Source organism: Ambystoma mexicanum, chromosome 9, assembly GCF_040938575.1.
Source record: "Ambystoma mexicanum isolate Mex_15411 chromosome 9, UKY_AmexF1_1, whole genome shotgun sequence".
Classification (NCBI taxonomy): Eukaryota; Metazoa; Chordata; class Amphibia; order Caudata; family Ambystomatidae; genus Ambystoma; species Ambystoma mexicanum.
The window spans coordinates 452,664,239-452,681,792 of NC_090931.1; the positions used below are offsets into that span (position 1 = coordinate 452,664,239).

Consider the following 17,554-nt stretch of genomic DNA (forward strand, 5'->3'; position numbering starts at 1 on the left):
TCTCATAGTTTCCAGTATGTCATTTAATTGGGGAAGATGCATCACATTGACGAGTGAACAATTTAGAAAATATACATGGACACACAACCAAATGCTTTGGTGGAAAACCTAGGTCTGTCATGTTTGTTGCATACATCTGTGCAACTGATACTCAACCCATGAGCCGATCCCATACTTATTGATTGACATTCTAACTTATCACCCTGTTGCTTGATACCAGCTACCCTGAAAGTTAGATGGCCCGGAAACTGCAATATTCCACTTAATTTTGCCTGTTCTTTGCCTGCTACGCCATCCACTCTGATTAGTCTCTTGCATAATGAATACACAAAGCTAACTAGATGTTTTCGCAAAGTAGTTATTAATAATTCCATCCACTCTGTACATCTACAGATCTACTGCAATACCATACATTCTAGGTAGCCTCTGAGCTGGCTTTGCTCTAGGATTATGATTGCCTTATATATTCGCACATGTGTTGAGTGTGCTGCCCAAACTGTTTTCAGTCAACGTTGATTGCATCAGTTCAGTGAGTAATGGGCAGCTGGTGGTCAGTTTCCCTTGATCTCCCTGAACAGTAGATGCAAGAGCAATGCAGAGGAGAGCTGAAGTGCTCAGACAGGGTGTGCACTGATATGCCTGGCAACTGACTGCTACCATAAACATGAGAGGATCTGGCTGCATGGAGAGTCCGGACCTGGAGAGAGTGACCTCCAGCTGTTCAATCCAGTCAACATCCAATTTGTTACTGCAAACCTTGCACTGTAACTAATAACACCCTATTATAGGAGATTGGAGGGGTGGGGGGGCAGGGATACGCTAACAAATGAGGTGCACCACGACTGGGAACAAAGCCAAAAGGTTGTCACAAACCAACAAAATTGACAACTACACCTCGACAGCCACAGGAAAAGGGACGACTGGAGGCAATGTGGCGATATCGGATGTGTTGAAGAGAAGTAATTTGACATTGGAACCAGGTACAAAGGATGAACTGAGACTGGCAGAAATAGTGACAGCGATGATCAAGAGTACCAGGCTGTGCTTTGAATGTAGGGAATGTGTGTGCAGATTTCTCTACTCTGGGAAGATGTGAGGACGATCTTGAACAGTAACTATGCTGACAAAGAAAGAATCTCTGCCCTGGAGGACACTCTGAGAACCCTAAAGGTGCAAACAAAAGAACATTTTAAACATACTGCACACCTGGAAGAATGTGCAGAAGGTGATGAAGATGAAAGGTGATCTTGAAGCAACAATATCAGGTTTGTTCGGCTACCGGAATTAATGGAGGGTATTTCCATGGAGCTTTCTCTAGAAACTTGGTTGGTGGAATAATTGGACAGGAAAAGACTCCACAATTTTCACAGTTGAGGCACCATTCAGGGTGCCATTGCAGCCACATCCTCCCATTCCCCGGCATTGACTCCAAGAGTTCAGTGGCCTGCATCTTCAATTTTAAAGACTAGGATGTGCTCCTTTTGAAAAGCCACAAGGCATGGTTCCCTGAAGGCAGATGGGTTTAAGGTGTTCTTGTATCCAGATTACACCAGGGCGATGTCAAGAGTTGTCAAACGTACCGTGCAATCGAATAGGAACTTGGATATAGAGGGATTAAATGCATCCTACTCTTTCTAGCGAGACTTGAAATCCTATCACATGATCGCTCACTTCTTTATAGTACACAACGTGAGGTCTGGGACTGGCTAGAAGGAGACGGTGGAGTCAGAGGGACAAGTGACCCTCGCTCTTGTGGCAATAGAAATGCCAAACACAAAAGGCTGACTATGTGACAGAATGACGGGACACCTTAAAAACGATTTAACGTCTCAATAGGAAGAATTGTTGTAGCCGATGACTATTCCATACTACCGGAATGAAATGTGTTCCGTTGAAGGGTCCTCCCTTCAGATCCGACATATTACATGGATTCTAAATGAAATACTTGTGCATGATCCCAATATCTGGGGATTTTTATTTAATTTGATATAGCAGCCTCAAAAAAAGAGGCAGGCAATAATACCTCCTTTTGGATCATCTTCTTTTCATAAGTTAACATTGCAAGGGCACATGTTTGACCAAGTCTGACCGGTCGTGTTGGGGCGACGGATGCTCCTTGGGGGTCAGGGGAAGTGTAGGGCTGAGGGACTTTTATTGCTGTAGCACTTACTGCCTCTCAACCATTGGTATAAATTATCAGTGCCCATTCCTGATTTTGTAAGTCATTGGCAAAATGGCTACAGCATCCCTTACATGTTTTTCATGGTACACGAACAGCCTCTGTGAAAGATTTTCAGAGGGACAGTGATGATCTTAAGTGATTCGTCTAAGATTTTGTCCTATTTCGGGAGACTGTTATTGAAGGTACTGAGTGTTAACTTATTGGCAATAATTTGTCTGACTGAGTTCTTCATGCTGGCTTTGCGCGAGGACATATGAGTGACAATACCGATTACGAAACGCCTCCCATGGCTAACTGTAAACTCAAAACTAAATGTGGGTGGTAGATTCGTAATGGTTACCAGGGGAGTGGGAGATGAGAGGTGGTCACATTGATTAATGTATGTCACAAACAGAATCTTAACCGTACTAATTGAGGAGATTCTTAAAGAAGTGGATGGGCTAGCTTATTGAAGGAGACTTTAATGACTTTAATGATGTACTTGATTGGGCAAGGGATGAGTGCAAGTATTTACTGCCCAGACAAATGTGTGATTGTCCCTGCTCCCTGTGGTTGGTAGGTCTTGGCTGGTTACTCTTTCCATTCTGTGGTAGACCACTCAAAGTCCTACATTGACTACGTTGTACCTAATGTTATGGTTGCGAGGTCCACTGGAGTGCAGTATCTCCTTATTGGACTTTCACATCCCTCCCCATTGTTGGTTAAGGTGGATCTGTTTTGTCCACGCCTGAGTAGGCACCTTTGTGCCTACGACCTGAGGGTCCCCGAGTTAATGGACAAGCTCAAGGTGTGGATCATCGATTATGTATGATAATGTGGTGTTGGTAAAGGATGAAAGGAGCCTCTAAGGAATATTAAGTGGTTGGGATATTGCTCTCTGTTGCTGAAAGATCCAGCAATTGACGGGACACAAATTTAAGAGAATGCAGGGAAAGATCAAGTGGCTGTTACTGGATAATGCAAGACACTGGAGTTTGCTATTGGCAGGACGAGTTTATGACTAGGGGACAAAACAGTTGAGTTACTGGTTTGGTTAGCAAGTGGAGATGAGTCAGTCAAATGGGTAAGTGAAATTATAGATGGGCATCTACTCATTGGACGGGAGAGGGTGTTGCTGCTGCCTTTTCAACATACTTTGAGCAGCTGTAGAGGAGTGATGGAGCTAATAATGCATTAGTATTTGATGCATTTATACAGGCAATAAGAGACTCGCTTAAAGCAGAACTGTCACTAGCAGAGATAAGACTGAGTATCCAGCAGCTACAAAATGGGGGGGGGGGGAAATGCTGGGCCCAACTGACTTTCTCTGAGAGTTATGTCTGACCTGGAGTGAGAAAGTGAGCAGCTTCTCAATTTGTTTACAAGCAGTAGGCAAAAGTATTTCCCCATGTTCTTTTTTAGGATCTCTGACATCTTTAGGCCCAGAGGGTCTTTACTGAAGCCACTCTAGATGTCATTAAAGGAGAACTTCACAAAATGTTATTGTCCCTATATTTTTTATTATGGCCCATCTTTAAAGTTCCTATGTAAATGTTGAGTAAATGAGCTTAAAGTAAACTATGTCGAGCACTAGGAGGCATCCATTTTGTGAAATGAGCCTCCTCTGTTCATGTCTGCTCTGGCGGCAATAATCGAGCAAAAGCCCCCTACTGGGCATTTTTGCTTACTGCTGCCAGAGGGCAGAGCTTAACATGAAGAGAGGAGGCGGACTTGACTTTCATTTTACATTTTCTGTGTTCCCCAAGCCCAGGGAAGCACAGAAAACCTAAAATAAAAGTCGCAACAATTATGAATACTCGTCTGGTGAAGTATTCAATTGCCTGAACTTTCTTTTTAAGTCTCCCGGGCTCCCCCGGCTTGCAGAAGCCCAAGAAAACAGGAAAAATAACGGCACAAAGAAGCACCAGCAGCACGGGGAGGAAGGAGCCTGAACGCATTCTCTGATCTCGGACTGTAATAAGCAAAAGCTACCAGTATGTGGCTTTTGCTTCATTATTGCAGCAAGAGCAAAGCTTAACACAAGCACAGGAGGCCCATTCATTTCATAAAATGGATGCCTCCCAATGCTTGAAATTCTTTTTACTTTGACCCTCATTTGGTCAAAATTTTACATACAAACTTTCTTCAATATTTGTTGTATATATTTTGTATTATGGCCCATCTTTTGAGACAGTAACATTTTTGAGTTAACTTCCCCTTTAAATATAATTGCAATCCTTTGTGCTGTAAAGAGCTATTTCATCTGGAATATGGAAAGTTGTATTCGTACCTCAGTTCAGGCATGCATTCAGGGCATGGTCGAAAGGAATATACACTGTCCTTGAATACTCTCCAATTGTAAATAATACTTCAGATACGCTGACCGAACTGAGTGTGATCTGTGAGATGTGTCTAAAGGGTTGAAGGAAAGAGAAGTGGTTAGAGGCGTTTGCTGCCCCAAGGGAGGTGGGGGATCAACAGTAGTTTCAGACTAATTCAACTCCATATACCACAAATTCTACTGCCCTCCAACACCCTCCCCCCCCCCCCCCCCCCTCCTCCATCCCTGATATAAGGATGGGGAGTAGAGAAAGTGCAGTGTGTGTAAAATGTGGATGAGCGCTGGCAACGTTCTTGCACTCTGTATAAGTCTGTGCCAAAATTCAAGTATATTGGGCTGAGACATTATCAGAAATAAGTAAGGTAGTGGGTTGGCAATTGAGCATGGACCCTAAATTAGGTTTGTTGGGGATATGGGGCTATGTGACTGCAATTTAATATGAAAAGTTGATAACTGATATAGCAATGGCAAAAAGAGATATCACTCAGAAATAGGTGAGTGAGATGCAAAAAATATCGAAATATAGAATGGGTTTGGTCAGGTCAATGGCGTTCGAATTTTTTTTATTTTAAAATGTTTATGCCCCACGATACCTAAGATCGGGGGGGGGAAGGCCAGAATCACAAGAGGTTTAACTGTTTAGATGAGTAACTTAGACTGACTATTCTTAACTGGAATGGTTATACTTTATGTATCTGAATCGTAGGGATTGAGCGCCAGGATGTTACAAGGAGGGTGGCTGAGGAGTCTTCGCTTTTCAGAAAAAAAAAAAAAAAAGAGGATCGGAAGGTTCGAGTACCAACTTATTGGGGGAAATACATTATTATATTTTGCCAATTGATCTGTCAGCTATGAGGCAAAAGAGAGATGTCAAGATTATCATGTTGCTGTTTGTGCCTCGTTTAAAATCATTGGTTATTTATAAAGAAATGGGGGTTGTGGATCCTGAGAATAGTGTAATGGAGCGTCATGGGTGTTTGAATGGAGCTGTTCAATGATTGTGCCTTGCGAGGCACAGACAGCGATCTTTTTCTTTTGCTCCATGATCGAGATTGCAATATTATGTCAGACACCCTATTGTTTCCTGGAATTGACTGCTGTAAGATAGGATACCGGTTACTACATTCAAGTGATAAAATAATTGCTCATAGGTTAGTGCAAGGATGATGTGATGCTTCTTTGACTGTGGTACTCTTTTGATCGCCGTATTGTATATTAGTACCTCAGTGGGTGGGGCAACCAATCATGTTAACCCAACCTTGGGCTAAATTGAACGATCTATACTGGGCTTCGGAGCAATCTCTGCGCTGCTCGCACTCGGTCGCCATCTTCCTTGCCTCTCGCTAAACCCCTTCCAGGCTCCCACTTAACCTGTCGGTGTTGCTGTGCCGCTCATCATCAATCCACTGGCCGCCACCTTCAATTTCCATGGTGTCTATATTGGCTGAGTATTTGAATGAAACAATCGGTCATGCACTTGCTGCAACCTGTTATTTCATACAAATACATTGCTGACAGCACTCGGCTCTTCGGGTGCGAATAGCATTAATAGCCTCTCCCGCGGGCTTCCTGGCTGGTGAAGTCTGTGGGCGGGGGTATTATTGCCTAATTAGCGATTTGGTTTTGTTATGTTGGTCCGCATCTTATTTTGGGGAATCGTTCTGACTCTAGACAGCAGAACTCTGTATGGAGGTTTGCTGGAGTTCAACATTACATGCAAGAGTAATTTTTTCTTTCTCCCTTTGTCTACAACTCGTTCCAGGTTCCAGTGCTGGTGCAGGAAGTGGGGAGTTTCATGTGTATCGACATCTCCGCAGGAGAGAATATCAGAGGCAAGAGTTTATGGATACCATGACTGAACAGGTATGTATACTTTGTTTCCAAGATGAACTAAACAAGGGGAGTTCAGTCATTGGCAATATTTGCATCTACTCTCTGGACTATTCATTGAAACGATTTTGTTTGCTGAAGGCAGGTCTTGGTGACCTTGCAGCATGCTGCCTAAAATATCCTTCAGGGAGGATTAGTAGTGGAAAGAATCATGAATGGGCTTGTATTAATGAACCAGATTTTAGAAGTTTATTCAACCTTTTTCCTGTAAAATACTTTGCACACCACTCTACAATGGACATGATTTATAAATGCACCCACGTGTTCCTTGGGGTGTGGGAGGGGGGTTGGAGAGGCAATGTCTGTGTATCCATCCTGGCAGACATTTGGGACGTGTCTATGGTTTTTGGTTTTCAGTATTTGTTTTGTCACCTTTTTGTGGGGTTTTAAAGTTTTAAAAGCTGCTTCAGCGTTTTATACATTTCCAACGCATACAAAATAGTGTTTATTTGTATATGTGTAAAACATGTATACCTTTTGCAGCAGCTATATCATGGCGTGCGTGTATGCTATCATGTATTTTCTTGTGACTTAAGAGGCACACTAGCATTTTCCGTATTGTGAAATCTGATTTGTGGTTCTGAATCGTGTTCTCCATTTTAAGCATCTCTTTGCTTATCCTTAACCTTTTTTTCTAATGGATTGTGTCCTACCACGTATTCCTCATCTTCGATATTCAATATCCAGCTTCAGCTGCTTCAGAATTCTTTTTTAGGCAGAGGGCGCTGTGGGTCGATGCAGTCGGCTCAATGTCCCTCGAGGGCCCCCGTCTCGAGGATGATGTCATTGAAGGTGTATATATATAGCACGCGTCTGTTGGCTTCAGTTCTCTTTTTCAGAGTAAGCTTACGCTTCGAGAACTACAGCGCACTTCAGTAGTTTTGTCCGAAAATTACTAAAATGTCTTATCATTGACACAACTTACCCCCAAGATGGGTTTAAAAAGTATCAGGACTGCGGTTCCAAGATGTCGATAACCGATCCGCTGCGAGTAGGTTTGTGGTGCCTCAGTGAGAAACACAAGACCTCGGACTGCTTGAGATGCCAATCAATGACCGGAAAGGCTCTGAAGGAGCAATAATTGTTGGTTGGTAAAAACCCCAAGAAATCCCCATTGACTTACCCCGTCAAAGAAACCTTTGGACAATGCGAGAGGTGACTCTCCTCGAAGGAAGAAGGTGAAAAGGTCCGGGTCGAGGAGTGGATCCCACAAATCGTCGTTGAAGTCGAAAAAGAGGCACCATAAATCGCCTACTTCTACTTCTTCTTCCGACTCCTCTCATGAGAGCATCCCATTCTATCAACAAGGAAAGATGCACCCAACCGTGCCTGCTCCCACATCACGCAGCTGCTGCCACACCTTACTAAAGGTATCCCACTCCACACCCAGCATTTTATTCGCCCTGCTTAACTTTCTGCAAACCAACCGTGGGCAAACCATCACGTCCTGACGTATCTCACGAAGTAACTGTTGACTGAATTGCTCTATTTTTGCTACATTATATACTGTCAAGACGATGGGCCACATAACAACAGTACTGGTGAAGATTTATTAACCTCTCACTTCTCGTCTGACCGGTTCGATCGTCCGCATGTTTTCCTGTTTGTTAAATTCATAATGTACAGCTTCTCCGGTGGTAAATCTGTTCCATCACGATTGTCCTGATTAAGTTGTCATAACTCCCAATATTGAGACTTAACACTGATCCAACTCCGATATGGTCAAGTGCGACAGCTTTGTAAGCTCTCCCGTCACCTTGATAATCCTATACTGAGACAAAACACTGCACCGCATTGTACACACTACCTTTGTTGCAACTATATTGATCACCTTCCTTACCTGCAGAAATTATTATAGTACGCCTCGCCTTATATATAATTTAGCATTTTTGTTCATAATATCGAATCGTCTGGCACGGCGCATAGAACAAGAACGTAATTTTGTGTCGGGCTGCTGCAGCCCCTGCACCTACATTTTTTTGCAACTACCTTTTATCTGTTACCTAATGTCATACCGGCAATAATCTTATCTTGATAGCATTTACTCTCCTTGGAGCAAACTGTGCCTACACTGATCACCACTGTGTTACCATGCTCTGCCTATCTCCCTCATACTGTTAGTTCTTGTACGTAATTTTGCATTGTTCATGTGGCTGCCTTTGCACTCGCTTAGGCTGCTGCCAATATGTGGCTGCCATTGTACCGAGTAGGCACACTTGCACCTGTTGGCCTTTTTTACGTGATTCTGCATGTCTTATGCAACTGCCTATAAATTCATTTATGCTGGTATCACTACCCAGCTGCCTCTGTACCAATTATGTCCTACTATACTAGCCTATAGTGTCACCTATGTAATAGGTAGCTTGTACTGTATGTTGCACACCACACCGATCACTGTATTGGGACGGTCCTTAACTCCCTGTATTATCAAACTAGCACTATGTACTAGTGCCAGTACTCGCCCCCTCTACTATGTTATTCATGCATTTTTCCACTCATACCAGTCCATAGTATTAACTGCTGCATGGTAACAGCACTAAGCAGATCTTAGAGAACTTGGACTACTGTACTACAAAGCCTACCGCGCTGCCACCACCTACTCCCCAGAACCTAGCCATGCTGTTACCTCTGATCACCATCACAGGTTTACTTCTTAGTCTGACTACACTCCCTCCCAACACCATGGGCAGCACCCTTATGCCATTTAAACTTATCCATGGCTACTAAACGACCCCTTGCCCCTAAAGTCTCGCCAACCACCTTCGTACCTCAATTGAAGGCATTTGGCTTGGAACCCAACAACCTAAATGCTCACCAGCCAACTCTTCTTCCAATTATCCCTAGTCAAAAGATAACTGGCACTAGGAGTGACTACATGCAACAATCTTCAGAACCCCAATGGACCCTACGCTTTGCCAACAAATCCAATCTAACCTGCCATGCACTACCAAATAGAGAAACTTTAGACTAGGCTCTAGACTAACTGAGCCTACATCTACATAAAAGGGCACACTCAGTCATCTCGAAAGTGGTCCGTACACAACCTAACTAATTCTGAACCTACCCCTAACTCTAAATGTCTGACCAGCACTCACAGTACCGTTGAGACCACCATCACTACTAGCAAAGACCCAAATAAAGGAAAATCATAAAATTAGAGGAGCTTTTATCAACGCTCGATCCCTTGTTGCCCATGCCTCTGTAATTGATGACGACATTACTTGCAACCAGCTAGACTTCCTAGCTGTTACCGAAACATGACACCACAAAGCTGCCGGACCTGCCATCGCTCTAGCTGTCCCAGTCACCTTTACAATCTTTAGAAAAGATGGAGAAACAACCAAAGGGGGTGGCGTAGCTTTCATCTGTAAATCAGACATAGCTATTAAAGAGAGAGAACCTTTTCCACTCCCATCAGTGGAGTTACCCTCAGTCAAGTTGGGGTGGTTCCCCTTCACACACCATCACCATGATCTACAGACCTCCAGCCATGCTAGGATCATTTTAAGAAGATATAACGTCTCTTCTGAACACCAACGTTAAACCTGGATCCCAAATCATCATATTGTAACGCTCACCTGATTCCCGTAGAGGCGCCGGTCTTGACTGGGCGTATACCGTATCTTTAAAGGTGATGTGTAACACACGGCTGGCTCTTTGGGCTGGACCTCTGTGCACTGTATGTCTGACTCGAAGGGTAAGATGTCTGCAGATAGAAAATATGGGATTAAGGAACTGGGTTATTGAATGTCTCTCTCTTCTTCCCTTTCTCTTCTCCTGTAGAACCCCAAAGGTTAACGCTCTCACCTTAGGTAAGTGAACGCTGTGCTCTCCATCTGCCTCGGGGCAGGGTGCTGTAACCAGTTTCTTCACTGGATAAGGGGAGCAGGCCTCTTGACTTCAGAGGACTGCTGTCCGTCGTTTACTGCACGAACGGTAAGTTTCGAGTAATTCTAATGTCTTTAAAGTCTTTAGTAATGATGTCTCTTGTTTTGCAGGGTTCCGGCGATGGCGGATGACGGGCTGAAGTGAGTTGAAGATGGAGCCCGTGTGATGAATAGAAGCGCCTGGAAGCACGTAAGTAAGCGCTTGTTGCCTGCTTCACGATGCGCTCCAACTGTCTTTTTATTTTGCAGGTACAAGTTCGGAGCGGCTGCAGGGTGCCGGAATACCCACTGGGTTAGATGTGGAAAGGTGTAATGGCACGTGAGTATTAAAGTTCCCCAATGTCTTTAAACGCACCTTGTTTTGTCTTTCAGATGCGGGATGCAGCGCCGAAGGCCTCCGGAGCGTGCAAAGAGTTGGTAAGCTTTTGTCTTTCAGATGCCGGAATGCAGTGTGAAGACCTCCGGAGCGCACGAAGAGTAGGTAAGCCTTTGTCTTTCAGATGCCGGAATGCAGCGCGAGGCGTTGGTGACAGCCGATGGACCAGGTAAGTGAAGAGCTGTCACTGAAGACCGTAATGCTAACCTGTTCTTTCTTGTCTTTATAGGTGTTGCTGAAGACTGGATTCAGGATGGTAAGCCTTTTTCCTTAGGCCCAGGATCAGATGCAGAAGACACGATGAGCGTTCTGCTGCAGAGGATGCAGAATAACGCAAAGCAAGATTCATCCATCGGGTGTGGTTTAAATAGCCTCCTGTAGTGCTTAGGTGTCTCCTTCCACAGCCACGCCTAGCTAAGAAAAGAGTTCCTGCTTTCCAGAAGAGTTCCAGTGTTCTGAATCTAGGGAGTGGCTCCTGCCCCACCCAACAGGAAAAGTAGTTCCAAACAGAAGAGGATCAGAGGCTCAACTGGCAGGCAAGTAAGCAGCATGGTCTGCTGCAGGTAAGTCCACCCAAGCATTATGAGCCCGGCGCTTCCAGCGCTGGGACTGGGCATATTTATGAGCCTGGTGCCACTGGCGCCAGGACTGGGTCCAAAAGGTCCCAATTGGGACTGGTTGGCACTCGGAACCTGGGTTATGGATCTGCTTCCAAGGGAGTTGGGAAAACCCTGACCTTTTGGAAGCAGAGATCATGACACATATTCAGTGACTTTAACTTGGGCCTCAATGATCCTAAAGACCATAATGCCACTATCCTAGCAAACACTATTACTGAAGCTGGCCTCACTATCGGGAACACCGGACCCACTCACACTAAAGGTTGCACCTTGGACTGGGTCACAGATATTAATTCCACCTCGTGCATTACTGCCACCGAACCTTGTGTATGGCCAGACCACTACCTGATCTCGTTCACTATCCAAGACAGCCCCCAAACTATTGTAACTAAGCCGATGGCTCCGCCAGCCCAAACCAGATGCAAAATGAACATAACTGTCGCTAACCTCCTACCTTTTATTCAACCCATCACTAATCATACCCACCTCCCCACTGATCCCACAGAATTGGTTGATCTATACAACACTATTAACTCAGCCATAGACGACATTGCTCCACTAAAACTGACCAAAGAAAAACCGATAGCTCATCTCAACACATGCTATACCCCTAGTATAAAAGCCCTTCGCAAAGAAAAAAGACAGGCAGAAACTAGCTGGAAAAAGAAGCCGTTGATTCAGAATAAAAAATCACCTCCACTCCCTTGCAGGCAGACACAAAAAAAGACACCTTCAATAACGGAATCAAAAAAGCTAATTCAAGTACCAGGGAAATCTTCTCTATACAAAGAGAATTAGAATCCCCAATTGCCCCCAACAACTCGTGCAACAAAAACCAAATCTGGTGCACTAACCTACAAAACGCCCTCTGCAACAAAATATCCATGCTCCAAGATAAAATACTAGCCAAAAATACCACGCTTCATAAGATCGCTCTTGCAACCCAAGAAACCATCTTGCAAGAACTTGCCAACAACCAAACTAAACCACCTAACCAATTTAAATTCAGATCAATCTCATCTACTGAGGCAGAAATCATCATTGGATCACTCAAACCATCCCAGTGCCTTGGGGATACTTGCCCAGCACCCATTATTAAGGAAGCAGCAAAGGACCTAGCTCCCTTCGTCACTACCTTAATTAACTCTTTCAAATCCTGCTCTGTTCCCACCAATCTCAAAGATGCCTGGTTACTGCCCCTCCTAGAAAGAATAAAAAAAACCTAGACCCTAGCATCCCGACCAACTACAGGCCAATTGCAACAGTACTGTTTCTCCTTAAAATCAGTGGCCTATCTCTAGATTCAATCTTATCTGGAGATCAATAATCTATTAGGCTCCTGACAATCTGGCTTCAGGCCAAGGCACAGAACTGAGACTGCTCTACTTGATCTCAAGAACCAACTGGTTGACCGGAAAGACAAAGGAGAAATCTCCATCCTCCTACTTTTAGACCTCTCTGCTGCATTTGATTTGGTTGACCATAATGTTTTATGCAGCCACCTCAGATCTGCTGCCAACTTTTCCAAAGAGGTCTCCAGATGGATAAACTCTTTTAGACAATAGAACTATAAGAGTATTCTAGCCTTCCTCATCAGCAGACCTGGTACCCATCACATATGGAGTACCGCAGGGTTCTTGCACCTCCCCAACGTTGTATATTATATTTACAAAGCCTCTCTTTGATATACTTGACAATCTGGGTGTCTCAAACACTAATTATGCTGATGACACCCAGATCCTCATCCCTATTCAGGGAGACTACGACAAAGACGTAGGGCTTATTAATAACATTTAGCAAATCGTACAAACCTGGATGGGCACCCACAGTCTGTCTTAATGATAAAAAGACCAAACTTCTAATCCTAGGGTCCTCTAATAGACTAAGTAAACTCCCCCTCCAATACAATTCTATCACGATTGAAGGTATCAAGATAAAATTTGCCAAGGAGGTAAAAACCTTAGCCTTTGACCTGGACTCTGCACTCAATTTTAACAGGCAAGTAAATGCCACAGCCTCTGCACCTAGCTACACGTGCAAACTTATCTTTGCATGTAAACCTTTTTTGACTACATATTAATGCACATGCATTACTATTGCACGGGCACTAATCCTATCTAAATTTTACTGCAATGCTCTTTATTTGGGCACCAGTAATCGCAATACCAACAAACTCCAAACCCTCAAACGCTTTAAGAACTGCGCAAGGTATTCCTAAAGGCCAGCATATCTCCCAAGAAAGACAATCTATCAACTGGCTAGCCGTTAAAGATAGAATTAATTACAAAACTCTAAATCTCACGTACAAATGCCTCAATAACAAGGCACCTATATATTTGACGGAGAGGTTCACCAAACATACATCAGAATGACCTATTAGAAAGGCACATTCCAACAGCATCAGAATCCCTATCTTCAAACTTAAAAAAAAAAAACAGGAAGAACCAGCTTTCCATTCTTGGCAGCAGAAATCTGGAACTCTATACCGGACTCCTTAAGAGCATTACCCTCTCTCCCTGCCTTTAAGACCATTGTTAAACAATGGTTGCATGCTAATGACCACTGGTGTCCTCACCTATGGACTGTATATATGTATATTTTTTGTACTTATCCTGCACACTCATGTATGCCTTGTAAATTGTGTCTATATATTGCCTTATACTGTACTGTTATCTCTTTCTGCTTGCTTATGCACCTGTAACCAACATTATTGCGAACGCCCAGATGCTCGACGGCCCAGCGCGCTTTATAAATAAATACAATCTTGTCCCACGAACGCCTCCACTCCTGCCGAATGGGAAGCATTCAGCTTGGAAATGTTGAACATTTTTGAAAGGCAAAAACGTTCGCAAACCATGCCCCTACCCCGCCTTCTAAAGCCGGTAAGGAAAGGGCTCGAGCCAAATCCTGCGCACACTTAAACCCAGGACGAAGGCCAGATCCAAGGCCGTCGAGGCCTCAGCACGATGAGGAATCATCGAAAGATCCTTCGAGCCGCAAGTCGAAAAATAAGTCGAGGTTGTCGATGCCAGCTGCGCCATCGACACCATCGAAGTCGAGATCGACTTTCTTGAAAATACTGACGACTCCTAGAGCGTCGGGTTCAAAATTTTGAAACCTTTGCCTGTACCAGATAAGACTTATATTCCTCCTTTAAGTCACTAACCTCTATTTATGAGGACAACGAGCCATCGGATAGCAATGCGCCATTTGGGCTATGGTATGGTACACCAAATGTACCTGATAGCTTGATATCGGAGAAGTCCTGGCTAAAAGACCTTTATGACAACTTACAAACAGCCAGTGGAGTGGACACTTCACCAGAGTTAGAATTTGGTAAACCTGAATCTGATCAATATGCATCCTAGACAGTTGATGTCTAAAGTTGTAGATTACTTGGGATGGAGTAGACCTACCTTCCCCTTCGAGCAGGATAATATAACAGACATCCTTGATAAGGACCCGCAAAAAGATCCCACTTTACCATTCAACATTGCTCTTCAAAAAATAGTGACTGCCAACTGGGAGACGCCAGAGTCAAGCCCAGCAGTAAACAAGAATTTTAACACAAAATTAACGCCCATCTAGTAGTGATCCCAACTACTTATCGGAACACACCACCCCAGAAAGTCTGGTGCTACAGGCTGCTACTGCAACCTCAAAACAGGCAGCCTATACAACCATCCCACCGGATAGGGATGACAAAAGGGTAGATGCATGGGCTAAGAGTATTTTCGGCGGAGAGCATGGCTCTTAAATCGGCCATTTCCACATGTGCCCTAGCAAAATGTTAATTCCCTCTATGGGACTGTATTTCTATGGCGGCTGAGCACATTCCCAAAGAGGAGGAAAGGTAGGATTTCTTGGCTATTTTTAGAGAATGCAAAGAAGCCATGTGCGTGTCTCTTCAGTCAGGTCTGGATTCTGCTGTATCAGCAGAGCCATGGCAGCAAGTACCATTATTTGCAGATTTGCGTGGTTAAGGAAGTCTGGATTTGCAGGTTGACATGCCATGCAGACTCCTTAAGATGCCTTTTGACGGGGTCTCACCTTTTTGGCAGCAAAGCTTACGAAAGCCTTGAGAAACTGCAGATCTCAAAAGCGGCAGCCAAATCTTTGGCCACCGCTATTAGGCAGCCTCAGCCCTTTTGTCGCATTGCCCCTTCTTGGATGGGCAGATCCTCTCGCTACTACTTCTCAGTTGGAAGAGCAAGAGGAATGGCTGGTCAAAGAGGCCAAAGAAGAGTCCCTCCTGGTGGACGAGGGAGAGGTGCAAAGCCTGCTCAAGCATGGGCACCTTTACCAACCGCCACTGCTTCAGCCACCTCAAAACTTCTGAGGTTTTAAGTCACGAAACCCCAGTGGGAGGCATACTGTCTCAGCATCTGAAAGAATGGCAAGACATTACTTGGGATGCTTGGGCATTAGAAACCATAGCCTGTTAGAAATGGTATTCATACTATATTTTTATTCCCCGCTTTATCCTGCCCCCTGAATGCATGCTTTCTCTCTGTAGATGAGGTCATGAATGGAATACCTGGAGTGTGACTGACTGGAATGCTGAGTGTATGGAATTTCACCCAGGGCAGTTGGTAATGATGTAGCCTGGGTGGTGGAAGCCAGTGGGCTTCCCTAGAACTGTACTTCCTATCTCCTGTGATGTAACCTTGAAGATTACAGCTGGCCTGGCTACCCGAGTATCCTTTACAAGTACCCCGACTAGTGGTCATAACACCACCCACTAATGGAAAGGGATAAGTCTGGTAGCTCCCCACATAATTGATGGCTTTTGGATTAGTTTAATTACATGGGAGGTCTTGGTCAGGGAAAAACAGCAGGACTCCTCTGAGGACAGCACAGATCTGGTCAAGGGCTCTCAGTCAAGGATTTTCTCCTGCACCCAGACTCCTCCTGGCTTCTCTATTTGGGTCCTAGCTAGCTTCTAGATTTCCCTGTTACTGTCTCAAATGAAAGAATTGAGGCCTCTCTGCTAGTTGTTCCTCGCAACAGTCTGTCCGCAGGCTATCTCCAGGAATAAAGTGAAAAGCCTTGTTATGATGCAAACATGCCCTCTTATAGGGCTGATGACACTCCAAAATTGTCATAATTCCAACGATAAGGATTGGCTAGCACTTTCCCTTCACCTCCCACCAATACGCCCGCTGGTTGCTGATAGGACCAGAAGTTGGGAGATATGTATAATGTAGGCTGAGGGAGGAGAACGTTTTGTCATCTCAAAATGACAAGTGGGTTTAACCTTTTTGTGTTCTGAAAATGTCACATGACAACTATGCTAATACATAAATCTCTAGATTTTTGGATTGTTCATTTTATGGCAAGTCGGAAAATACTAATTCTATTTTGGCACGTCCTTCCTGGGCAGAGCCACCATTTTTCGCGGTTTGCTACTCCGCCGAAATAGTTACAACTCTGACACTGCTACATACTTCCAAAATGAATTTCACTGTCTATTAGTCTATCAATATTTCCAACTCCTCAGATTTATGAAAATGCCAGAATCATAATTTTGATCATAACCTAGTTATGTACATCACAAAAATGTAATTTTTACAGGGTCCGAGCTGGCCTTTTATCCCCTTTAAAATGATAATAGTGATGTTATTTATATAGCGCCTTTATCCAAAGCGCTTTAGAGAGCACATATTTACATACAATATCACCCAAACGAAATTGGTACTCATTTATTGACCTCGGAAGGATGAAAGGCTGAGTTGGTCTTGCCGGAAGTCGAACCTGCAGCTCGCACTTGGATCGCGGCAGCGAGCGCTCAACCCGCTGAGCTATCTTACCCGGGGTGGGCTCGATAGGACACACAATTCTCTTTTTTATTTAGGAAAATGTGTTCATGTTTAATCAATGGCACTGCATGCTATGAGAAGTAGTATAATTTCTCCGTAAGCATGTGACCAGCCATCTGCTCAGACCAATGTTTATTCTACCCTCTTCTGCTGAGCATCAAAGGTTCTTTGTTCAGAGCTAATACACATTTAATGTGAAACCTGACCTTAAAGGTAATTTGTTTCTCTTGTTATCTGTACATCCCATCTACTTCTTTGTTATCTGTACATCCCATCTACTTCTTTGTATGTCTTTGTATTTAAATTGACAACCAGACCCGTTTCCTTGGTGGGCCTAGCACCAAAGGTCTTGGGATCAAGGTTTCAGCTCGGGGAGAAAAGTTGCAGTTCACGATTCTGAAAGGCTAGCATATTGTATTTACCCACTGTGTACACGTAACTTTCAATACTGCACAAGGGC

At 44.1% G+C, this 17,554-nt stretch overlaps 1 protein-coding gene across 1 annotated transcript in view; it reads left to right on the forward strand.

Moving 5' to 3' along the window:
- Nucleotides 1-17,554, forward strand: part of PRKRIP1 (PRKR interacting protein 1) — a 134,962-nt gene that overhangs the window by 54,865 nt on the left and 62,543 nt on the right. The window contains exon 3 of the mRNA XM_069614959.1: nt 6,265-6,365. Coding sequence (XP_069471060.1) covers nt 6,265-6,365 — 101 coding nt within the window. The remainder of the gene's footprint in view (nt 1-6,264; nt 6,366-17,554) is intronic.